At 42.8% G+C, this 27,417-nt stretch overlaps 1 protein-coding gene across 2 annotated transcripts in view; it reads right to left on the bottom strand.

Moving 5' to 3' along the window:
* PRORP (protein only RNase P catalytic subunit) overlaps positions 1-27,417 on the bottom strand; it is a 98,714-nt gene that overhangs the window by 44,989 nt on the left and 26,308 nt on the right. For both annotated transcript variants that reach the window (XM_063440200.1, XM_063440199.1), the window contains one exon: positions 1,476-1,583. In XM_063440200.1, coding sequence (XP_063296270.1) covers positions 1,476-1,583 — 108 coding nt within the window. The remainder of the gene's footprint in view (positions 1-1,475; positions 1,584-27,417) is intronic.

The following is a 27,417-nucleotide window of genomic DNA, read 5'->3' as shown; positions in this document are numbered from 1 at the left end:
CATAGGAAAGCATTGAGAATGCTTTCCTATGGACTGGCTGAATGTGTGCGCGGCTCTTGCCGCGCATGCGCATTCAGCCGGTGACGTCAGAAGAGGGAGGAGAGTCCCAGCGCCAGGCGCTGGAAAAAAGATAAGGGAATAACTCCTTCCTTTCCCTTTAGCGCAACGGGAGTGGGACCCTGAGGGTGGGGGCACCCTCAGGGCACTATAGTGCCAGGAAAACAAGTTTGTTTTCCTGGCACTATAGTGGTCCTTTAAAGCCTCTGGGCTAGTAAATCAAATTCTCACGTAAGGAACTGTGCTATGTAGCAAAAGCTTGCATCGGTAGCCCAGCTGGCATTCAGAGAGTTAAAAGACCTATTGCCAACATAAAATGACCTTTTTTGATATTATTTAAATTCTAAGTAAGAAAGGAAGGAGGGTTAGAGGTAGTTTCATAACATGAAGTCCATCGTTTTAAACTTGTCATTTTACATTAAAATGACGTTATAAAAACTAATAAAGCATTAAGGTAGATTTCAGTTAAAGGGTCACTCTAAGCACTATAACAACTCTGCACTACTTCACAGACTATGGTGCAGAGAGTTACTTGTATATACAGTTTGGAGTGGCTTAAAATTGCAGTGAATTGCAAAAGTCGCTAAAACTAACTCCATTGTCATTAAGATCGGTCCAGCCCACTAAACCAGAACAAGAGGCTCCTGATTGGTGGATTACCTTCCTACCCACGGAGGTGTTTACCTGTGCAAGTGGTACAATTTAAGCAACTTGAACAGAAATGTTTTTTTTTCATATTTCATTATTTAGATCGATATTCCAGATTTCAAAGGTCAGCACACATTAAAGGACGTTACACGACGAGGCCTTATACTGAGCTTTCTTATATTAAAACGCCATAATACCGATTTCGATTCGTGCCACTTATTTTTCTTTTCATCTTCCATATTCCCATTTGTTGTCAAAGTCTGTGTTACATTACTAATTGTCTGACCCCATGGGTGCTAACTTTACTTTTCAACATTAGCTATGTACTGTAACTCGCAGCATTCCTGGTGAGAGAATGATGGGAACTGTAGTTCCCAGCATCTTCGGTGTCCATTTTAGCTTAATGGATTAACCATGGCGACCACAAGACGCTTAAAGAAAACAGAAAAGCTTAATAGCTTACACTACCCTTACTCCTTGCTCAGGTCTTGGATCATTTATTGCCATTTTAGTGGGAACTCTTACAGTGGCACGTCAGACTGATACCACCTGAAATACCAGACAGGTTCTCTCAACATAAGAAACAGTGCGACATCTAACAGTCCTCATCAGAGAGGAACGGATAATAACCTCTAGCTTTTGTGAGCAAGATATGTACATGGTGGGGGATCCCAACTCTGGCATCCAGTACTAATAGACAATGTAAAATTGTTTATATAATATAGGTAAATGCTAGCCTATTTAGTAGATGGAAAAAGTTAATAACTCACATTTTGGGAGCGTATGCCATTAGTGGACATGTGTGCCACATTCAGTCCGTCAACTACAATATCATATGGAGGTCGGGAATGCACAAAATGTTGAAAATCCTGCAGCTCCTGGAAAAAAGAAACAGATTAAATGAAGGGGAATTTTGCACATTTTTTAAAATAACTGATAACATTGTAACAGAAACTTTGACTACTTTCAGTTTCAAAACTATGAGCGATTTTCTACCGTAATGCAGAATGCACTTTTGGGAAGTACGTATAAAAAGTCTGCTTAAAGTGCACTGCTTGCTTATTATTAAAGGAACACTAAAAGTATCCATCGCACCATAACCACTGACCATTTCAGACTACTTTATTCACGTCAAATCTCTATGTCTGACTCCTAAGCCTACATGGCCTTCCAACCACTTCTAAATCCTCAGCCCAGTTTATACCATCCAGTTCAATCTCCCTTCTTCGGATTAAAGGAACACTACCGTCTAAATACAATATAAATCACTGTTTAGTAGATACACCTCAGATGAAAATTTGCATGCATTTAATTGTGTTTTTTTTTCCCATTGGAGGGTATATCTATAAACAGCTTGCAAAAGCTGCAGTTCTCTAGTCTGCCGCCTTTGGAAGCTCCCCCACCCTCCCCCTCTAACCCTGCCCAGACTTTCTGTGGCTGTCCAATCACAGATTTCCCAATGCAGGTCAAGTCTTTTCAAGGCAGGTGCTCTGAACTATTGAGATTAGTTCCAGTGAGCTACCCAAACCAGGAAGTAACAGAACCTGCCGTGTGCTTGAAAGTGAAGGGGGTGGAGGGGGGTGTAACCATTTGAAGTTATGAAAGTGCCAATTTCTATTGAAATCTGAACTTTTTGAAACATGAAAGAATGAGGACACACTCTTCACACATAAAGCTTTTCAGCAAGCTAAAGTGCTTTCGGGGTCTGGAGTGTCCCTTTAAATGTCTCTTTACACATTCCCTACTTATATGTTGATGGAAGCTCTAAGAATTCGGTGAATGCAATAGACAGCCAGAAGATAATGGGAGTTGCAGCTTAGCAATATCTGGAGGGGGGTTGGATGCATAGTTTGAGGTGCCTGCTTTAGGTTAATCAGTTGCACCAACATGTTATGTTCTTATATAAATTACTAAAATAGATCCAGGTGAAATCTTCCTCCTCTGAAAAAATAAAAAGTCCCTGACTGGCCATTTGAAATGCTGGGAGATAGGATAACTGGGAATTTCCACGTTATGTCGGTGTTTATGTCCAGATACATGGTCTCATGCTATAAGTTTATAGATCCAAGTTGACATATCCCTGTGTCATGTTCTGCGATACTGGATTATGGCTGGAGGCGTACTTACATTATGTGGTTTTAGCTGGACCACACCAAGGGGAATTCCGAAATGTACACAGGTAGGTAAGTCGATATGACTAAGTCTGAACCGAATTCACCTATGTTCACACAGCTTTTAAAGAATGTGCCTAAGTTATGTCACTCATAATTAGAATGCACTTGCAAACTATCTGTGTCACGCAGAATTTACATGCATTCTGATACCAGCAGGAAATGAGCCTTTAATGTACCACTGTTACTTCTTTATTTTTCTATTTTGTGACCATCTTTATTTAGACGAGAAACAGAAATAAGTGAAGACAAGTATATCAAATCGGTTCAAACTAAAGATCTGATAATAAACATTGAATTACATCTCAGTTATAAAAATTATGTTGTAGGCACGGATGATGACAGTAACGGTCTTGGGAAGTGGCACGAGCAACAAGTGATCCTTCGGTAAGCGGGACTCTGACGTACCCACTTCGATTTAAATATACCATGGACAGAAAATGTTTTGAAGATGGGGAGGAGAATAATGAGAAAGGGAGAGAAATGTGCAGTAAGAGATGTTTTTTTTTTTTTTTTATTCTTAAATTTACAATTATTAAATGCCAGGCTGTCTTGACACATTATTTTATTTGTTAGTAGTTATGGTTAAATTTGACAACATCACATGAGACGCAAAGGCGAGATTGATCCCTAGCGCAGATATAAACATGTATTTAACACGTTGGCCATTTTTGTATGCAGCTAGTACTGGTTGCTGTAGCTATGATACCCACTGCCACAGATAATGTATAACAAGACAGAAGATAAAACGTATTTGCAGTTAACTGTGTTCGAGAAATTGGTGTTGACAGAATGAATGTCCAAGCTAAAGACAATCTGAAAACCAAGTGAAGTTTTTTTTGGTAACATCAAGACTTATTGCAGCCAAATAATCTACATTTTAATATAATGTGTTGTTTTTAAAGATTGAGTCACTTCCTCAATCAAAAACGGATATTTAATATGATTAAGATTTGCTGGAGCATCAGGAGAATTGGGGAATTTCCAATTGTAGTATAGTTGGATTTTGAACTCACAAAGGATACGTGCAATCAAACCCGCCTTACGTGCAGATAGGCCACTAAAACACAGGAATAACAAGGTGGTTTCTGAATTTGGTCATTTTGGATAGATTGCCAAGAGAGGAAAATGCATCATTCATGAAAATGTTCCTTTTTTTGAAATATATATATATATATAGAAATAAAAACAACTAGGCTGTAGAAAAGGATGGCCCTTGGAATCTGATCAATGCTACCATGAGATCCTTTGTGTCTATGCATCTATTCCTGCAAAAATCATAGAAATAAATCGCAATTCAGGGTTCAATACATACAAACGTGTGTGAGAACCCATTTAGAATCTCAGTGCATTAACACTCATTTTCAAGTAGATCACACAACAAAATTTGTTGGCCCACTATTTCGATGCCCCCTTTTTATTCTCTGCAGCTCAATGACACATCCCTATAAAACATTCTGATACCGGAGAAACTGACGGAAGCCAAGCACAGAGAGATGGACACAGGTTTCTTCAGGAAGGAAGAGATTCTTTATTGGATCACCGATCGGGACTCAGAGGGACTAGCGTCACCAAAATACAGCAAATTCTGAGCCCCGGACAATAGTGCAGGCTCCTTATATAGGCATATAACTCCTCCCATATTAAGCTCCACCCGCACATTCTCTTAACCAATCAACACAAATAAGAATTAACTTCCTGTTTGACCGCATGGCTTGTCCAGCACAATGGAGGAGGGGGAATACTATATCCTGTATTCTTGCACATGCTCCGTACACTACTGATCGTATCTTGCCACGTGCAACCAACTGATCGATACGTCAGCATATGCACGTACACATGCCACGTGGTAATCTCGGCCTACTAAATTTATTTTTACCGAGATTCCACCACATTCCCCCCTTTGATGCCTCTTGATATTTTACAATTACTTGAGGCATCACATAACCTTAGTTTGCTTACACCGCAAGTTACCTTGAACCAGACCAGACTTATCTTATGATGTGAATCTTCAACATTCATCTTCCTGCAGTGGTTCTCCCTGATCTAGAGCCCTATATTTATATATCGCCATTATCTGTGCAGCAGCCTTCCTCTCTGCTATACTTCCTATCAGGCTTTGCACAGACCTAACTACTAAGGGTATAAGACACGGTAGGAGTAGACACAACAGTAAAATCAGTAGGACTCCACCTACCACTGCCTTAAGCCCTCCAAACCACTCATACCAGCTACCAAACCAACTACTTGGATTGTACCCTTTCCATACCTGAGTAGGCACATGCGCTAGTTTAACCATATGGCTAGTAAGCTCAGCTATTGCTTGCCCTTCGTCATCTATTTGAAGACAGCAATTGCTTAGGTTAAACTTCCCACATACACCTCCCTCTACTGCCAAAAGGTAATCCAAGGCTAATCTATTCTGGTATACTGCTGTCCTCATCCTGGTATTATGTTTCACTAGGAGATTGAGCGCTTGTGATGTTTCATTAGTGATAATCTCAACCACCGCCTGTAATCTTATAATACGGTTGAGCATATAAATAGGGGTTCTATAACCAAAGGTACCATCCTCAGCCCACGTGGCTGGCCCATAATAATCTATGATACGCTGGGGAGGCCATTCATTATCTTCCCAGGTACCTATCTCTAAGGGTCCCCTTTTCTTCCTATGATTCACATCATACACTTTAACACCTAAAGTCTCACCTGTTTCAATCGGTAACAAGAAGAAGGATGGTTTGAGCATACCCAACACACATGCCCCTTCCCAGTCCTGTGGCAGCTCCGAATAGGCTTTCTTACCACAGATCCAGTACAAATTTGCTGGGGCTCTCCAGGTAGATGTGATGGATAGATCAAACCACACATCCTTTAAATTGGCGTATCTAGCAAACGGGTTAGATGGTTCTGAGACATTTGAAGCCGACCACCAAGTTGTATTCTTTGTATCATCATCATAAGCTTTTTGCCCTAGACAAGTTAATTCTCCTACAGAAGTATTATACATTATTCCTTTCCTTGCTATGCAAACATAACCTATGATGGAGGTCTTTAATCTCCACTCAGATTTACCTCTAACACTCAAATGATAATCGGCTGGTGCAGATATTAGTTGGTCAACTGCCTCAGAACCGGACATTACCTCCTTTGCTTCCCAAGGCCATTGGTCTCCCATGTTAGTACCTCCACACACATAGCAGTTGGTAACATTAAGACTACCGGCAATACTTTCAGCTAGGTCGATGAACAGGTTCTTAGCGCTATGGGGGATCTTATTATCTATACTCATCTCTTCATAAAAGGAGTGGTATACTTGATGAGTCTGGGAGGATACCGTATCAGTCTCTATCCCTATAAACAATAATGTCCCAGGATCTAAACCCGTCCCGTATATCTGAAACCCAAATAAATTGCCATACTTATCTAGGAACTTGTCGGGGTTATTAATAAGTATATGGACTGGGTTACATTCCATAGACTTACAATATGGGCTAGTCGGCAACTTAGTCACTATCATGTCTTTATCTACTGTCTGTCCCCAAGTCGCCCACCCCACACAAGACCAATATGGGCAAAAGTTATAGTCTTTATTTGGGCATCTAGGACTCACATATTTATTTTTGCTACTGGGACAAATGTATTTATCGTTAGACCCATACGTCCTCTCCCATCTAAGATCCCCACATACATTCCACGGCTTTCTACCACTTGATATCGCCTTACATGCATCAAATAGCAGAACACCCGAAGAATATACGGATTCTAACACCGTCTTATTAATTAGGGTCCCCTGAGGATCTCCATTCCTGAGAGTCAACCAAATTGTACGAGGCTGATACTCCGGACTGAAGCACTTAGGTTCTCCTACTCCTAAATGGCATACACTATAGTCTATATTTAAGTATCTACATCTTGATACATCTCCTTTACATTCGTATTGTGAATGCCAAATTAGGGTTTGGGAAATATGGTTACCTGTTCTCGTAGTCTTAATGCATACCTCACAGCTAGGAGTGTCGGTACCTCTACCTTCCTGAATATAAAAACACATATAAATAAACACAATCAAAAGCACATCTTTCGCCGTCATCCTCAGTCTTCGTCCGTGCGATGGAACCTCAGCTTCCAGGATGTGAGGGCTGCAGGGAATGGAGTTCTGCTCGTCTTCACAGGTGTCCCTTCGGGACTTTCCTGGCTTATACACTATGTGATGGTAAGAGGACAGGCTTTATTATGGCCTTCTCACTTACACCTGTAACAATAAAATTTGTAATCCACAATAATTCCTCGTTACTCCGACTGAGTAGTGCGTTTCAACCGGATCTTGCAGGGATTCTCTGGATCTGCTGTAACTTGCCAAGAATCGACTGCTGCTGGTTTAACCCTGGAGTGATGTATCCACGGAGTCACTTCTGCTACTTTTATCGCTGTAGGGGTAGACAAAAGAACAACATAAGGACCTCTCCACTTGGGCCCTAACGGTACATTATTCCACTCTTTAATCCACACTTGGTCTCCTGGATGATAATTATGAACAGGGGGATAAATATTCACAGGTAATCTATCTTGTACCCATTTCTGTACCTCCTCCATAGTCTTACCCAACTCTACAACCTGCTGCCGGGTAATTCCTTCTCCCAACTGACTCAAGTCCCCCCTTAAGTTACCAAGTACGGGAGGTGGTCGCCCATACATAATTTCAAAAGGAGAGAGGCCCATCCTTCTGGTAGGGGTACTGCGGATTCGCAATAGAGCTATAGGTAAGAGAACGTTCCACTTAAGTTGGGTTTCCTGACACATTTTAGCCAACTGGTTCTTTATAGTTCTATTCATTCTCTCTACCTTACCAGAACTCTGGGGTCTATATGCAGTATGAAGCCTCCACTTTATACCAAGCATATGAGTCAGTTGTTGTAGGCACTGGTGAACAAAAGCTGGACCATTGTCCGATCCTATAGAACAGGGTAGTCCATATCGGGGTATTATTTCTCGTAGCAGGAATCTCACAACTTCTCCTGCTTTCTCGGTACGAGTAGGACATGCTTCTACCCAGCCTGAATAGGTGCACACAATTACCAGCAGGTAACGATGTCCACCCGATTTAGGCATCACTGTAAAGTCTATTTGTAGATCGGACATGGGGAGTCCCCCCATAAACTGGACTCCTGGTGGCTTTACTGGTCCTTGTCTTGCATTATTCTTAGCACACGTTACACATCTGCGTACAATGGCCTGAGTCAAGTTGGACAATCTTGGTATGTAGAAATGTTTCCGGAGAGATTCTTCAGTACTGTCTCTCCCAGAATGTGTCCCGTTGTGATAATTTTGGACAATTTCTACCGCTAGCGATGCTGGTATAACTATTCTTCCATCTTCTAGCTGATACCACTTGTTCTCCAGATACTTTCCCGGTTCAGTCTTTAACCACTCCTCTTCTTGAGTTGTATAAACTGGAGTCCATTGAGACAGTGGGGTTGGTATTAGAGCAGCTATATGCCCCACATACTCCTGTCTTCCTGATTCAGCAGCACGCTTAGCTGCACTATCTGCCATCCGATTTCCCTTAGTTACATCACCATCTCCTCTCAGATGCGCTCGACAATGTATAATACCGACTTCTTTCGGCTCCCACACTGCTTCCAATAGTTGTAGGATTTCAGCTGCGTACTTGATTTCTTTGCCTTCTGAATTCAGTAGTCCTCTTTCTTTATACAGAGCTCCGTGGGCATGAGTGGTTAAAAACGCATACTTAGAGTCCGTATAGATATTTACTCTTAAACCTTCAGCCAATTGTAACGCTCGTGTTAGTGCTATTAATTCTGCCTTTTGTGCTGATGTTCCTTTTGCCAGTGGCCGAGCTTCTATCACCTTGTCTATTGTTGTTACTGCATATCCTGCATAGCGGATCCCTTCTTTCACATAACTACTGCCGTCGGTATAATATTGAACATCGGGGTTCTGGATGGGAAAATCACGAAGATCTGGTCTACTTGAGAATACTTCATCCATTACTTCCAAACAATCATGTTGACTTTCAGTAGGTTGTGGCAAAAGGGTAGCTGGATTTAAGGTGTTTACAGTCTCTAAATGCACTCTTGGGTTTTCACACAACATTGCTTGATACTTGGTCATACGGCTGTTACTAAACCAATGATTTCCTTTGTAATCCAACAACGTCTGTACTGCATGTGGGACTCGTACATAAAGTTCTTGACCCAGAGTGAGTTTATCGGCTTCAGCTACTAGCAGGGCGGCTGCAGCTACGGCTCTTAGACAAGGTGGAAGTCCGCTGGCCACTGCATCCAATTGCTTAGACATGTAGGCAACAGGTCTTTGCCATGATCCCAAGTACTGTGTCAATACTCCCACAGCCATTCTTCTTTGCTCGTGTACATATAAGTAGAATGGTCGTGTGTGATCAGGTAGACCTAATGCTGGGGCACTCATCAAAGCCTTCTTCACATCTTCAAATGCCGTTTGCTGTTCTTGGGTCCATAAGAAGGGGTCGTGCTCTGTACCTTTAATGGCTGCGTACAGAGGTTTTGCTAGTATCGCATAGCTGGGAATCCATATCCTACAGAAGCCTGCTGCCCCCAAGAATTCTCGCACTTGTCTTCTATTCTTGGGTATTGGTATTTGGCAGACAGCTTCTTTTCTCTCTGGCCCCATAATCCTTTGACCTTCAGAGATATGGAATCCCAGATACTTGACAGTTGGCAAACACAACTGAGCCTTCTTTCTAGACACCTTGTATCCTGCCTTCCAGAGAATATGTAGTAGATCGTGCGTTGCTTGCTGACAGATTTCTTTTGTAACTGCTGCTATCAACAAGTCATCTACATATTGTAACAAGACACACTCTCCTGGGATGGACTCGAAATCCAGTAGATCTTGACTTAAGGCTGAGCCAAATAGGGTAGGTGAATTTTTAAACCCTTGGTGCAGTCTTGTCCAAGTCATTTGGCGTTTTGAGCCCGTTACAGCGTTCTCCCATTGGAAAGCGAAAATACATTGACTTTCTGCGGCAATTCGGAGGCAAAAGAAGGCATCTTTGAGATCTAAGACTGTGAAGTAAGTAGCCCCGCCCGGAATTAAAGCAAGCAGGTTATATGGATTGGGTACAACTGGATGTATACTAACAACCGCATCATTGACTGCTCTTAAGTCCTGTACAGGTCGATACTCATCTGTACCGGGCTTTTGAACAGGCAGCAATGGGGTGTTCCAGGGGGAAGTACAGAATTTTAGGATACCATACCGTATGAACTTATCCAGATAGGATTGGATGTTCTTCTTAGCCTTCTGTGGGATGTGGTATTGTCTTAGGCTTACTGGATAAACCCCAAGTTTCAGTTCAATTTTTATAGGTGGAATATTGCGGGCCAGTCCTGGTGGGTTGTTCTCTGCCCAAACTCCTGGTATGTTAAACAATGTCTCATCACTCCTAGGGTTTTGGCTAGTCAACACTGTATAAAGTCGCCACTCTTCTTCCTTTGGTACGGATAGAGTCATAATACCTGAAGGTCCATTAAACTTTAAAGATGTCGTTCCATTTGGTAGGAACGTAATCTGCGCTTGTAATTTTGATAGCATATCACGTCCCAGCAATTGGACTGGACATTCAGGCATATAAAGGAATTGGTGTTTTACTACGTGGCCTCCCAATGTACAGAGTCGACTTTTAAGAACCGGTCTTTCAGCACTTCTTCCAGTTGCTCCTATCACAGTAATAGTTCTTCCAGATGGAGGAGCAACTAGATTAGTCACCACTGAATGTTCGGCACCAGTGTCGATCATGAACGCACTCCTTTTTCCCCCTATTGATACATCGACCATAGGCTCCGCTCGACCAAGGGGGATGGAGCCCGGTCGGTATCAATAGTCCTCCATGACCGTGTCAGCCAATCCTACGAAGTCCCTACCTTCTCTATCGCGGGACCTTTGCGCTGCTGGAATATACCTGTCTTCCCTAACACTTCCTCTGTTCCCATTACTCCCTCTATAACCATTACTCCCTCCGGGGCCTCCTCTACCTCTCGCTCTGCCTCTAAAGTTTCCGTAGCCTGCCCTGGGTTGGTCTCTCTCGTACTGCTCTCTTTGCGGACATTCGTTCCTCCAATGCCCTTCTTCCCTGCAATACGCGCACTGATCCCTACTCAAAGGCTCCCTACTCCATCTATTATTGCCTCTATCTGGGCCCCGTTTATCTACGCCTGCGATTGCTACCGCTAGCATATCAGCCTTTTTACGCATCTTGCGCTCCTCCTCTTTCTTACTCTCTGTATCCCTGTTCATATAGACCTTATTTGCTACCTCCATTAGTTGGGTGATGGACATACCTGCAAACCCTTCTAACTTTTGTAGCTTGCGCTTAATATCTCCGTATGCTTGGCTGACAAAAGGCGGAGTTAACCATTCGGGAATTGTCTGCGTCTTCCGGATTAAAGGGGGTATACAAGCGGTATGCCTCCAATAATCGGTCATAAAAGACACTGGGCGCTTCATCGCTTTTCTGAATCACCTCAACTGTCTTCGACATGTTAATGGCTTTCTTTCCTCCTGCTTTCATGCCAGCAATTATAGCGTCTCTATAGGCTCTGAGTTGAACCATATCAGCACCATTTACGTTCCAATCGGGATCGGTATTGGGATAGTGTGTTGCGGCCCATGCTGCTGGATTAGCTTGGTTCAAAGCACGGGCTCTATCTTCTAATGCTTTAATGGCTGCTTGATTTATTCTTGTCCTTTCCTCATTGTTAAATAAAGTCATTAGTAACTGCTGGCAATCAGCCCATGTCGGATTATGCGTCTGTACTATTGAGGTGAACAGATCAGTCATGGCTTGTGGTTTCTCAGTATACGAGGAATTATGGGTCTTCCAGTTTAAAAGGTCGGTAGTGGTAAATGGGACATATACGAAGACTGGGTCAGCGTGTGCCATTTGACCTGCGGCATCGATATAAGCTGACCCGGGATTTAGGCGAAGAGGCATCTGATAGTGCTTTAATTGTTGGGCACCAGTCAACTGTCGGGTTTGGATGGGGCTACGTAGGGAAGCGTCAGTCATGGGTTCCGGTCGGGGAGAGATAGGGTATGGGGATGTGGGAGGTTGGTTTTGGGAAAAGGTCGTAAATAAAACACTTCGGGCCGAGCTAGATGAAGCTTGACCGGAAGTCTGAAGTGGCGCCAAATCAGGATATTCGTTTCTAATGGGGGTGGGTTCTGGTTCCGGAAGGGGAGATTTAGTACGAGGGGGGGTGGATCCTGTACTGGAGGAGGAAGCGGAAGTGGATGAGGGTAATGAGGGGAGGGGTGCAGGACTTCCTGCGTTTGCGTCACTTCCTCTTAACGGAAAGTAAGGGGGCGGCAAAGGGATCTCGGACTCAGGGGGCGTGTCCAAAATGGGCCTAACACCAGTCCTAGTGGACGAACAAGTCCTAGCTACCATGAGGCGACACTGCTCCTCGTGGCATGTCTGGAGCCATTTTGGCGAGTCATTTACGGCCTGTCTCCAACAGTCAATATAAGGAAACTGGCCGTAAAGTTCAGGCCTACCTGATACAGCCACGTGTAAGCGCTGTACCAGAGTTAGATCCAAACTGCCACGTGGCGGCCATGCCGCAACCAAAGTAGGCCACTCCCTAGTGCACAAAGTAACTAAACGCACAGAAGACATCTTAACCCCAAAATCACAGGTTTTGAATCCCTTTTTAAAATTCTTAACCATACATCCTAAGGGATCCGGAATCGTTGACTGCGACGCACCCATATTTAACAATGGAACGTCGTCGACAACGATTACTATACACGCGTACTATTCAACAGTCACACCCGTTTCCTCTGGCAACAGCACCACCACGTGGTACGGTTACCAAGTGAAACGTACACAATAACACAATAAACACTCAGGGAATTCCCGTACACACACAGCTGCTACACCAGTCACTATATAATCAATATTATGCCCTTTGGCGTAACTATACAGTCACCCACGCTATAATTCTCTATATACGAATTACCCGTCTATAACACACCCCAGTAACATCGTCTTTTACAAATAGCGGTTACAGTACGGTTAGCATAGGTCAAAGCACAAGTTAAGGTCACAATACAATTATTAGTGGTTATGGTGTTAAAACATGCAATTGACGACAATGATTAGTACTTATTATACAATGTCAGTAAATATACAGGGTTATGGTACCGTGCACTATAATACAGCAACACACTATTAACACTCTCGCTAGACGGCTGAGCTCGCGCTATCTAACAAGATATACACTTTACTAAAACAATCGTTAACACATTTACAATTCCCAACTAAACTATTGGCCAGTACCTTGAATGGACTACCTAAAACTATATACACCCGTTTTGGTTAGCCACACTGCCCAATCACCACATATATAGCGAGCTAGAGAACCGAATTTACACAGGCGCCTCTTAGTCGCACTATACAACGAGCTAGAGAACCGAATTTACACAGGCGCCTCTTAGTCGTACTATCAAAAGTCTAGTGGGTTCCAAATTTACACGCCTTCCCACTTAGCCCAGATAGGATGAGAACTAGCGAACCGAATTTACACAGGCGCCGCTTAGTCTCCCGGTCCCTCCGACCTAGCGAACGTAATATACACCCTAGAACGCTAGTCTAGACAAGACACCGGTGTCCGGCTAGGGCTATTTACACCAGGACCCCGCCTGACTAACCAAATCAAACGGTCTGACTAAAGAGCGTTCGATCGAGCGGTGCGCCTTCGCTCCTTCCCTCCGACAGAGGGGGCAGATACAGATTCAAAAACCCCTTTGGGCCTACCGCACAATCGGTATACCCCTAGCGGGTCCTGCCGTCTAAAACAGCAGTTGTCTTACCTCCTCGTTCCTGAACCTGAGTTCACACTCATCGACGGGGACACCCCAGCACTTCTCACGTAGAGGCCGATGATCTCCTGGACAACAGACCAGTGGCGCCGAGACGAAGGGAGGTCCACGCAGAAGTTCAGGGGTGCAGCCGTAGAGAACGTGGGCAAAGATAGACCGTCTCACGCCTCTGCCTCTCAGCTACCGTTGAACGATGAGCTTCCCGGCCAATGCACCAAATGATACCGGAGAAACTGACGGAAGCCAAGCACAGAGAGATGGACACAGGTTTCTTCAGGAAGGAAGAGATTCTTTATTGGATCACCGATCGGGACTCAGAGGGACTAGCGTCACCAAAATACAGCAAATTCTGAGCCCCGGACAATAGTGCAGGCTCCTTATATAGGCATATAACTCCTCCCATATTAAGCTCCACCCGCACATTCTCTTAACCAATCAACACAAATAAGAATTAACTTCCTGTTTGACCGCATGGCTTGTCCAGCACAATGGAGGAGGGGGAATACTATATCCTGTATTCTTGCACATGCTCCGTACACTACTGATTGTATCTTGCCACGTGCAACCAACTGATCGATACGTCAGCATATGCACGTACACATGCCACGTGGTAATCTCGGCCTACTAAATTTATTTTTACCGAGATTCCACCACAATTCCATTTACTATGGTTTGACCTTTGCTGTGGTCCTTGGTCTGGTTTTATGGATATCTTTGTCGGAATCCTGAATTCTGCTTGCCTTACAGTTTATAACAGAATGTCTTACTGTATTCTCTTTTTTTCTTCTTCCTAAAAGGCGTTTTGTTAATCCTGGCCATTTGAATGATTGCATACACCTTACTATCTCTTTGCTACCTAATGTACACCGTAAGAAGGGTTCAGTACACTTTGTGACAGTAACAAACACAAATGTAAGTTCGAGATCCCGGGAGATTTAGTTGATCAACAGCTGGAGAGCTACTTCTAGGCTATGGGGTTATTGGATTTTTAGACTTGGCAACAGTATGCATACAATATCAGTCAACAGCGGCAAAAGCAAACATCCGATCCTGGATGTAAGATGGTATCATTGTCACCATATAAACCTGCCCTCCGGCTTCACTGTCCCTTAAACAGGAAGTGCAAATTAAAATTACTTCCAAAACTATGCTGAAATAAAACAATGTTAAAGAGACACCGTAGTCACCAGAACCAGAACAGCTTAATGTAGTGGTTCTGGTGTATGTAGCCTGCTCCTGAAGGATTTTTGACGTAAACATTGCCTTTTCAGAGAAAAGGCAGTGTTTACATTATTGCCTAGTAACACTTCTAGTGGCAGCCAGTAGTAGAGTGTGCATCACTGGTGTTCAGCTGCATGGATACGCTGAACATTCCCGATAAAGAAGCACTGATTCAATGCATCTCTATGAGTTTTGTCGCGCATGCATGATTGCCTCCCAATGCTTTCTTATGGGAAAGCAACTGGATTGGCTGAGATCGTCAAATTTGAGGCGGAACAAAGCCCGGGCCAGCTGTGGTGAGACCTGTGCGGCACTGGAAAAAAGAGGTGTGTAAAATACCTTTTCAAAGGGAGGCAATGGGGGGCTGCGGATCTAAACAGTGATTTTACATGCATGTTTTTATTGGTAGAATATCTACTAAACTGTTATTTTCTTATTTTATTGAGCAGTATATGGTACCTTTAAGATGTAACGGTTTGGGGGGTAAAAGTGCCCCTTTAAAAGCTGATCCTGGGTAACTTTTGAAAATGATCCCCACATTCATAAAATGTAGAAAATCTGTTCATAATCCACTGCATAAACATTGGTCTAAATGAATGTTGTTTAACATTTGACAGTTTGTACAGGTTTAGATCAGTTACCACCATGCATCACCTGGAAAGTACCCAGAAAGCAAAAATTCATTAAAAACCAAAATATTAAAAGCACCATGTATTTATAAAGTAAGAACCATTTCCGTAAGTACTGACCACATAGGAAGCAGTACCCACACAGCGGTGATGGCGAAGCTTTAGCAATCTAGCAGCTGTGGACTACATTACCGTTTGTGCACAAAAAGCCTTCGTGAAAGTGAATACAGGCTAAGGGGGGCAAGATTTCTAAAGGTTTGTCAGAGATGATAAAAGACTTGCACACGTGAATGGATCTAGCCATCTAGAGGTAGATTGCACTTTGCTACACAGGTAAAATGTGTTCGATAAAACACACTTCTCTTTCACACTCGGGAAGAATGCTTGGGGAATCCCCAGTGTGGAAAGGTGTGCACTTTGTACAGCTGGGTGTGAGCCGATAAGGAACTAAAACCCAGTGTGTTTCATTCTCCTGAAATTCCCAGGCTGCCCAGCAACCATGATAATAAAACAAACAGTTCTTGCAAAACATGACCACCTTATTAGACAATGTCTACTGTAAAGGCAAAGAACTGATAGTGCTATATCCATGTAGGGTCACTACCTCCTATTCCTGCTGATCCAACTTGTTTTTTGTGTGTGCTTTTGCGCAACAACTTGTATAGCAGCCCACCTATTGTACAATCTTACAAAATATGTTGGTGGTTTATAAATAACAACAACAACAACAGGGCAAAGTGTGCAGATCCAGCTTTAAAGGAAGCCTGTAGCTTAGAAAAATAAATTATATTTAAATCCCTCCACTTCAATGCAGTAAATGAAGAAAAACAAAAAAAATAGAAAAAAATGAAGAAAAAAAAAAAATATATATATACATATTTATATATATTGCAGCCAGTGATGTAGATGTAAAAAACAGATAAAATGTGTATCTTGTAATACCTTTTTTATTTGACTAACAGAATTTTTTAATAACAAGCTTTCGGGAGATCCTCCCTTTCTCAAGTCTGAAAGATTTCTCAGCAAGACAACACATTGAATTAAAAGCTGAGTTGTGATACAGGGGTTAAAACGACAGGAGTGCAGATAAGACACAGGTTTCATAGAAAATAGACAACATTCTTGCAGCCACTGTGACATGTAAAAATGGCACAATCCACACCTCGGTTTACAGAAAACCCACATTCACAGCTCCAACTTACACCTCTCCCATACTAAACAGAGCATCATCTACAGCCAAGCCACAAGGTACCATTGCATATGCTCTGACCCTAATGACTGTAATTCCCATATAAATATACTCTCCCAATCTAGGAGACAGAAAGGCTACAAACCCAAAACTATTACCAAACAAATCAACTCTGCTGTAAAAACTCCACGCACATGCCTGCTACAGTACAGAGAGAGAAAAATATCTACACAAGTGCCACTTGTAGTCACCTACAACCCAGCTTTTGAGGAAATACGGACCTTAAAGACCTACAACCAATGTTAACAGAAGATGAGACTCTGAAAAACATTTTCTCTGAAACATCCATTTTGGCCTGCAGACAACCACCAAACCTCCAACAAAAATTAATCAACAGGAAGCTACCCACTGATGGGAAGAATAAAGAAAACAGGACCTGTCAATGCAAAAAATCTCGATTCCAACTGCGTCAGCACATATGCACAGACAACACAGACACACACAACAATAACCCCTACAGCATTAAAGGATCATACTCCTGCACATCCAGCAATGTGGTATACATGATTCAATGCACCAAATGCCACCTAGGTTGTACTAAAAAGGTACCTTACACAGTCAGACCTTGTAATTTCTCATCACTTGCTTGAAAACCTTTAATAATCAAGGAATGACAGTGCAGCATACACCTTTTAAAAGAATAACATATAACCACAGCGAGAGAATGGTGAGCAGAAATCGAAGCAGTAATTTCAGTACATTAACAAACCAGTATTATCCGTAGCATTCAATCTTAAAGGAACATTCTGAGCACCATAACTACTACAGACCTTTGAAGAAGTTAAGGTGCCAGGAGTGCCCTTGTACCCCCTCCCCAATGTAACTGGTCAGAGAGTGGCTATATAAAATCTGTAAAATAGATAGACCACCTGACTCTAGTTCACCATCTGAAATGATATCATCACTCAGGCACGCCACCAGAAATTTCGGGCCCCTAACTCAGCTCAGGGTCTGGGCCCCCAGGGGCCCGCCTCCAAATCCCACCCACAGGAATACACACACAGACACAAACACACGCACTGATACAAAAGCACACAGATACACAAACACAGATACATACTAACAGACACACATACTGAAACAGACATATAGGCATACATACTGACACATACTAACATACATACAGACACACATGTATAAGGACATACAGACACATACATACATTCATAATGACATACAGACATACACACATTCATACATGCATACAGACACTGACATCCATACACATGGAGTCGGCGTGGCTCTCCCTCTTCAAGTCCACGCTGGCTCTCCACACATGCATAACGACATACAGACACATACATACATTCATAATGACATACAGACATACATACATACAGACATACTGACATACTGACAGACATACATATTTTCATACATGCATACAAACACTGACATCCATACACACGTACATACACACACAGCAAATTTTTCAGCCACCCTCCTGTTTCTTACCTTTTCTTTGCAGGAAGGTGGCCGGGGCTGATGGGTGTTGGCGTGACTCTCCCTCTTCAAGTCCACGCTGGCTCTCCTCCCGCGCGGAGTGAGACTACCTCCTAGCAGGCTGCGGCTGCATTTTTTTTTTTTGAAGGAGCCTGGTCACGCTATAACAAGGCCACAGCGCTGACCGGGCCTCTGAAGATATAGGGCCCATTGGGTGACCCTAAGTGCGTGGGCCACCCGATAGGCCCCAACAGCGTGCAGGCCCCGGTGCTACACGTGGGGCCCGGGCAGCTGGGCCCTTGACAACTGTCATGGTTGTTACCCCCCTGATGGCAGCCCTGTCATCACTACTAGTGTCCAGTACAGTACTATAGTAAGCTTTGCGAGATGCATGGATAAGATGAGTGGCTGCTGCCCAGAGACTGGCAAAGCATCATGGAGGTTTTAGACTGAAGAGGTGGTTTTATCAGAGTCCATACAGATGTTTAAACAGCAATTGGATAAATACTTCCAAAAACAAAACATACAGGGATATCATTTCTAATTAGTGGGGTAATAGCTGCTTGATCCAAGGAGACATCTGACTGCTATTTTGTCAAGAAGGAATTTTTTCCTAGTTTGTTGCAAAATTGGAAGCGCTTCAGACCTTGTTTTTTTGCCTTCTTTGGATCAACAGCAAAAACATATGTGAGGAAGGCTGAACTTGATGGACGCAAGTCTTTTTTCAGCTATGTTAACTATGTAACGACTATATTTAGGGGACCTACTTGTCGGTCATCCACGAGTTATGTATTTTTGACAAGTTTTAACCGTAATCAATTTAAATTCAAAGGCAGTGTTGATTGCCAAGAAAACAACCTTGTGCTCACGGCAGTCTCACAGCAAAATAAAGTCAAACAGGCCAGCGCTAGTCTGGTTTTAAAGTCACGCGTGAAGTACACAAAAGCATCTTTCCTAGACTACGCAAGACACGGAATTTAGGACTAGTTATACAACGTGGGACTGTCCAAGGTAATCTCAACTTTGAGGTCACGCTGTCGCTAGCTCAGTTCTGCAGTTTGATACATTTCTAACCACTGCTAAATTGAATAGAGTGGTTCGATATTGTGTTTTTTGAAAAGGACACACAGTACATGAACATAGGGGAAATCCAAATAGAACGAGCATTTCAGTTTAGATCTAAAAGATTGGATGTGGTAGTTCAGGGGACTTTATGGTCTGTGAAACAATAATAAATGTATCCCCTCCGGATGCCAGCAGAAGACACCCCTCCTCTTCAGTATTCACCAAAATAAACTGGAATGTGGTAGTTCAGGAGAATTTGGAATCTGTGTCACAATAATTAACTGTTTTCTTCTGAATACAAGCAGGTGTCGCCTCCCCTCTTTTAGTATCCACCAAAATAAACACGGATACTTTTGTTCTTACAAAATCACCTGTCTGCATTCCTTGTCTGGAGTGTATGACTAAGGGACACGAAAGTCACCAAGACTACTTCATCTCAGAGAAGTGTTCTGGGTGCAGTATCTCTGTCCTTTTAACCCGGCAATGTAAAACGTAGTTTTAAAAAAGTGCTTACATTGCAGGGTTAAATCCACCCCGAACGCCTGTCTAGTAAAACTTTGTCGAATGATGTGGAAGCTCATAGGAAAGCATTGGATACAGTGTTTTCATATGGGGAAGCTTGGATGCGTGAATGGCACTCATCATGCTTTTGCATCAGATCCTCAATGCGTTATCAGGGGCACTGGAGAAGGTCACGCCTCCTCCATGATGTTGCTGGAGGTGGGGAAACCGAAAAGTAAATCCTTTATTTTTATAACAAGGTGGGTAAACAAACACGTACTTAACTAGAGACAGGGGCACTATAACACTAGGAATACAAATCTATTCTTTTAGATCAGACAGGTCCACAATAGTACAACTCACACAAATGAGCAGTTTATACAAGTGTTTCATTAACCTCTAGAGCACAAAAACTCAAACTCATATACAAGTGTGTATATATGACAGAGCTCCACAACAATAAAACATGCCATGTTTGATGTGTACCAGTATATCACAGAACTCCACAACAAGGTATTTCACAGTAATGTGTGTTGAAGAATAGCATAATCCAGGACTCTACAGTAATGTACCCCAGAATTCCACAGTGATATTACCACTGTAATGTAGAGGGTTTGTGAATGTATGACAGAGCTCCTTAGCAAAGAAACCGACATGGTGTGTATGAGTGAATAACAGAGCTCCCTAACAGTGAAATTCACAGTAATTTAAAATGTGAAGTAGTTCATCACGCAGCTCCATAGCAATGGAACGCACATTAATGTGTGGGTTATATGATGGAATAACAGAGGTCCATGGCAATAAAATGGAAAATAACGTATACTAAAAATGTATCACACAGATCTGTCTTATAAAACACACTGACCAGCCATAACATTAAACCCACTGACATGTGAAGTGAACAACATTGAATATGTCGTTACAATGGTCTCTTCTAAGGGGTGGGATATATTAGGGTCAGTTCTTGAATTTCATGTGTTGGAAGCAGGAAAAATGGGCAAGCAAAAAGATTTGAGCGACTTTGACAATGGCCAAATAGAGATCGCAAGTCTTGAGGGTTTTTCCCGGCATACGGTGGTTAGTACCTACCAAAAGTGGTGCAAGGAAACCTGTGAACTGGCTCCTTAATGCACATGGGGAGCAAAAGCTAACCAGTCTGGTCCGATCACACAGGACAGCTAGCTCAAATTGCTGAAAAACGTTATGCTAGCCATGACAGTAAGGCATCAGAACCCAGAGTGCATCGTAGCTTGCTGCGTTTGGGGCTGTGTAGCCCTAGACCGGTAAGGGTGCCCATGAAGGTGCACTGTTAAAAAGCACCTTCAATGGGGACAGGAGTGTCAGAACTGGACCATGGAATGAGGTTTCCAGGTCCGATGAATCATGTTTTCTTCTAGATCAGGTCTTTGTGTATGTTGTTTACCTGGAGAAGAGATGGCAGCAGGATGCATTATGGGAAGTATGCAGGCTGGCAGTGGCAGTATTATGCCCTGGGAAACCTTGGGTCCTGGCATTCATGTGGTTGTTACTTTGACACATACCACCTACCTAGAGATTGTTGCAGACCACGTACAGTACACCCCTTCATGGCGATGGTGTTCCCTGATGGTGGCGGCCTCTTTCAGCACATTAATGCAGTCTGCACAGGGCAGCTTGCTTCTATTGGTTTTATTTCTGTTTCACCACTGATTATTTATGAACCCTTGGTTTTTACATGGTTTTGGAAGGGACCTATTCAGATGATGGTGGGAGAATTTTAAGAGAGAGTGGAGGAATACTAACCTTCTAACCTAATTTCAATCCTTGCTGATTTGGGACCTTGAGTTTCGGGTCAGTTATTTGGGATCCTCTACAAAGAGCTTTTTACCTGTTTCACTTTTTGGGATAGGCCTCCTCCTTTGCTAATTATTCGGTTTGCCAAACACAAGCCAATTGTCAGGATAGTTACTATTTATGTCCTTAGAGTTTTGTGGATTTATTTTCCAAGTACTATCTTGTAATATATTTCACTTGTTATGGAATCCTGTACTAAGTACATTACACTCCTAATTGACCCATGTGCTTATTACGTTAGGACTGCTCTTGCTACATTGGATAGCAAGTTGTGTAACTCCCTATTTGTCACTTACCTTGGTTACAATCATAACACATTGATTTATGTATACAGTTTGTACTTGTGCTATGGCTGACTAGTCCAGGTAGTTTTAAATAGCTTGGATTTTCATTAGAAATTAGTGCCAGTATCTAGAATTCAGACTTCAGGGGAAATATAGACACTGGGACAATTTATTACCCAAATACAGCTTTCTCTATGGTTGTTAGACCAAGATATTTTTTTTCTTGTTATTAACAAATCTATATTTAGACACATTCATCTTAATTACAGCTAATGTTATCATCTTATTAGGGACATATTGTCTAACTCAGCGGTGACCAAGAGGTGCTGTAGAGCTTCAAATCCCATGGTGCTTTGCATACCTCTAGAATGGTTTTAGAATGACAAAGCCGAATGGAAGCTGTAGTTCTAAAACATCTGGGGATATACCTAATGGGGACCCCCAGCCCCCAACCATGCTCCTCCGAGTCCCATTTAAAGACTTTAGAGGCACATTTTCATTGTACTGTAATGGCCATTTTTATATAGATTTAATATGTATGAGGTTTAGTTACAACAAGAAAATTAATGTTACCCATCTACACCTAAGAACTATTTAGTTTCCCCTTGTTTATGTATTTCTACCAATTTAATAAAGTTACATTTTAATGTTAATTTAAGTAGGAACTCCTCATCTCTTGCTCCCATTTTGGGGTGGTTTTAGAAATGTTTCTAATGTTTTGGTTACTTCTAATTTAGGTTATCCCTAATTTGGTTCTAACTACACGAACTCCATTGGTCTCTTTCGTTTCAAGAGACTACATCTTTCTTTATTGCACTGCAAAATTGTTCAAGAATGGTTGAAGGAACATGACGAAGAGTTCAAGGTGTTGCCCTGGCCTCCAAACTTCTCAGATCTTAACCTGATCGAGCATCTGAGGGATATGATCCATGGAGGTCCCACCTCCCAACTTGCAGGGAGGATCTGCTGCTAATGTCTTTGTGCCAGATAGCCTAGGACAAGTTCAGAGATCTTGTGCAGTCCATGTCTCAAAGCATCAGAGCGGTTTTGACATCACAAGGGGGACATACACGATATTAGGCAGCTGGTTTTAATGTTGTGGCTGGTCAGTGTTTAGTATGTACGGGATAATTCCTGAGTGCTACAGCAAAAAAATCACAGCATAGTGTTGCATACAAGTGTGTATTACCAAACACCACATCAATGTAATTCATAGTGTGTGGTGTATGAGGGTATACGAAATCTTAGTAATGTGTAGTGTGTACGAGTGTATATCACGGAAATCAACAAAAGTAAAATTGCAATCAGCAACATTTGTTATAGACGGGTTATATTTAGTAAGCAACATATGAACGTGCTCAGTACTAGAAATGTATCCGGTCACAAAATGAACATCTTTCACAAGCAGACTCAAATATTTGTATTCCTGTAAGTTCTCTGATTCACACACCGAGCGATTTATGTCAAAAATAAACTGCACATCTAATAATTTCCGCTTAGAATAGGAAAGGGTAGCTAAAGAATGTGGATGTTTATACCGGAACAGGGTATTTGTTCATTGTGGAATCAGAAAAAAAAAGACTTGTCTCTTTCAGCCTAAATGTTGCAATTTTGGTTTTAATTCGCTGAAATTCAATGTTTGGTGTATAAACCTCCTTGCATGTTTTGGGAAATAATGTGTATATTTTCATGTGAGTGTGCATCGCATTATAATGCCAAAATGCAACATTTTTGTGATACTTGATTGGACATTATTCAGTACAGAAACTTTCCAAATTAGCACGATTTGGCTAAAATAACAGAATTTTAACCAAATTTGCAATTGCTATGTTTATTAAAGGCAAATATGGTTGGGAGTTGATAATTTCAGCCAAAAGAGGATGTGGATTCGGTACCACTTATACAATCTCTTATTCCTCCATGCAAATCCCACTAAAAGTAGAACACTTACATATTTTTTAATCACCAAATTGTAACCTAATTCACTCATCTCACCACTAAAGCCAATCTACCTCTCAATTCCATAGATGACCCCAAAGCAACTAGCAGCCAGCATTGATACTTATCACTCACCTCACAGCTTTCAGCCCCGCAGAAGAGGGAGAGAGTGTGCGGTGGACATAAAGGGGGTGGACAAACGGAGGGGAAAATCAAACAGATGAACAAACAATTGTGTGCAAGTGAAGAAGACAATTGCGTCCATTGACGGCACGCAGTGGGTGCCGATGGACGTAATTTCTTCAATGGACTCACATTAGGCCATCCAGAACAGAGCTAAGGGCTGCCTACGTACAACTAGACCCCGGCACAAAAGCTCAGATTTCTGTGTAGAGCCAGTGTGTCACTTGCGCACAGTCCAAGGCTTCCTCATTGAAGCTTCGGACCTCGGCCTGAAGGTAAGAAGCGAACAGGACCATCAGGCACACAAAGATAACATTGTTATGGAGTTTAGAATGCTTCTTGGAAACATAGAATGTGACGGCAGATAAGAACCATTCGCCCATCTAGTCAAATTTTCTAAATACTTTCATTAGTCCTTGGCCTTATCTTATATCTAGGATAGCCGTATGCCTATCCCACACATGCTTAAACTCATTTACTGTGTTAACCTCTACCACTTCAGTTGGAAGGCTATTCCATGCATCCACTATCCTCTCAGTAAAGTAATACTTCCTGATATTTTTAAACCTTTGTCAGTCTAATTTAAGACTATGTCCTCTTGTTGTGGTAGTTTTTCTTCTTTTAAATATAGTCTCCTCCTTTACTGTGTTGATTCCTTTTATGTATTTAAATGTTTCTGTCATATTCCCCTGTCTCATCTTTCCTCCAAGCTATACATGTTAAGATCCTTTAACCTTTCCTGGTAAGTTTTATCCTGCAATCCATGAACCAGTTTAGTAGCCCTTCTCTAAACTCTCCCTAAAGTATCAATATCCTTCTGGAGAAACGGTCTCCAGTACTGCGTACAATACTGCTCTGTCCAATGGCATGAGCCCTTCCCTCTTTCTACTGCGAATACCTCTCCATATACAACCAAGCATTCTGCTAGAATTTCCTGTTGCCCTATTACATTGTCTACCTACCTTTAGGTCATCTGAAATAATTCCCCCTAAATCCCTTTCCTCAGATGTTGAGATTAGGACTATCAAATATTCTGTACTCTGCCCTTGGGTTTTTACGTCCAAGATGCATTATCTTGCACTTATCCACATTAAATGTCAGCTGCCACAACTCTGAACATTTTTCTAGCTTAGCTAAATAATTTTCCATTTGGCTTATCCCTCCTGGAACATTAACCCTGTTACATATTTTAGTATCATCAGTAAAGCGTCAGCACTGTATGACAAGTGGTAAAATGACACATCAAGTTGAGGTCAGGGACACCATAGTGACTGTCATAGCTAGCCACCCTCGCCTCTGCTTCTTCCTGGCATGATCTCTGTGTCTCAACATCCATTTTACTTGGCAATGGGAAGAAAACCCAATCTAAATTTATCACTGGGTCCAGAAATTCATGGAGGCAGAGCTGTACATCATCTCTGTTTGAGAGGTGTGTGTCAGGATCGGGACAGGGATCCAACACGCAGAGTACAAATAGTAGAAAGGTACGTATACCGGGCCTTAGAATGGCCGGACTAACGTACAGAGAATAACAGAGAATAGTCAGAGACAAGCCGAGGTCGAGGGAACGAGAAGACAGGTAAGCGAGAGACAAGCCGGGTCAGAGGGATAACAGAGATAAGCAGAATAGTACAACAAGCCGGGTCAAAACCAAAGAGAATACTAGAATACAAGAGCACTGAGTGACTAGACAAGCTAGAACCACGACAGGGCAATGAGCTGACGAGAGAAGCAAGCTTAAATACCCTGAGTCCGGGGAGTAGACACGCCTCAGCTGGGTGCTGATTGGATAAAGCCAATAGAGTGGCAGGTCGCTCGGGATAGCGTCAAGACGTCACGTATCGAGCGTCATGTTAGAAAAGGAAGCGGATCCCTTGCGGCCAGCGTTAGAATGACTGGATGGACCGCGAGGAACGAGAGATATGGCGTGTCTAGACGGATAAACAACTAAGTCTCTACCCCTATCAAAGGTAGAGACCTCAGGTGCCCTGACAGTACCCCCCCTCTCAGATACGCCCACCGGGCGGAAGGAACCGGGACGAGATGGGAAGCGGGAGTGAAACGCCCTGCGGAGACGAGGAGCATGGACGTCCTCCTGAGGTACCCAGCTCCTCTCCTCGGGACCATATCCCTTCCAGTTGACCAGATACTGTAATCTTCCCCGGGAAAATCGGGAATTGATAATGGAGTTGACCTCGTCCACCTGAACCGAACGAGGTGAGGAAACCGTAGAGGAGAATCTGTTGCAAATCAGTGGTTTCAGCAAAGACACATGAAAGGAGTTGGGGATGCGTAAGGCCGACGGCAGAGCTAGGCGATACGCAACCGGGTTGATACGAGACAAAACCCTGTAAGGACCTATGTACCGAGGCGCAAATTTCATAGAGGGAACTTTTAAACGAATGTTCTTAGTACTCAGCCATACTCTATCCCCAGGGACAAAAACTGGAGCCGCCCTTCTGTGTTTATCAGCGTGTTTTTTGAACAACATAGAATTATGCAGAAGAATTTGACGAGTCTGATCCCACAACTTCTTCAGATTGGCGACATGATCATCAACCGACAGTACTCCTTGGGAAGAAGAGACCGAAGGAAAAATGGAGGGATGAAAGCCATAGTTCATGAAGAAGGGGCTGGAACGAGTAGAATCACAAACGAGATTATTGTGTGCGAACTCTGCCCAAGGAATCAAACCGACCCAATCATCCTGGTGTTCGGAAACAAAGCAGCGCAGATATTGTTCAATCTTTTGATTAGTACGCTCAGCGGCTCCGTTAGACTGAGGGTGATATGCAGAGGAAAAGTTCAATTTGATACCTAATTGAGAACAGAAGGATCTCCAGAATCGTGAGACAAATTGAGAGCCTCTATCAGAAACGATTTCAGAAGGTATCCCATGTAAGCGAAAAACTTCTCTCGCAAAAATCTCCGCCAATTCAGGAGACGTGGGGAGTTTAGGCAACGGTACAAAATGAGCCATCTTAGTGAATCTATCCACCACCGTGAGAATAACAGTCTGTCTCTTGGAGGCAGGTAAATCCACAATAAAGTCCATGGCCAAACAGGACCATGGTTTCTCAGGAATGTCCAAGGGGAGCAACAAACCACAAGGAGATGCGTGAGGCTGTTTAGTCCTGGTACAAGTCTCGCAAGCTCCGACGAACTCCTTAATATCCTTTCGTAAGGAAGGCCACCAGAAATCCTTGGAGATCAGGGAATAAGTCTTGCGAATGCCAGGATGACCAGCCACCTTGCTTTCGTGGAAACACTGTAAGAGCTCCAGTTGGAGTTCAGGAGGAACAAATTTTCTT

The sequence above is a fragment of the Pelobates fuscus genome, chromosome 13, assembly GCF_036172605.1.
Source record: "Pelobates fuscus isolate aPelFus1 chromosome 13, aPelFus1.pri, whole genome shotgun sequence".
Lineage (NCBI taxonomy): Eukaryota > Metazoa > Chordata > Amphibia > Anura > Pelobatidae > Pelobates > Pelobates fuscus.
This window is presented reverse-complemented; position numbering and strand designations above follow the sequence as displayed.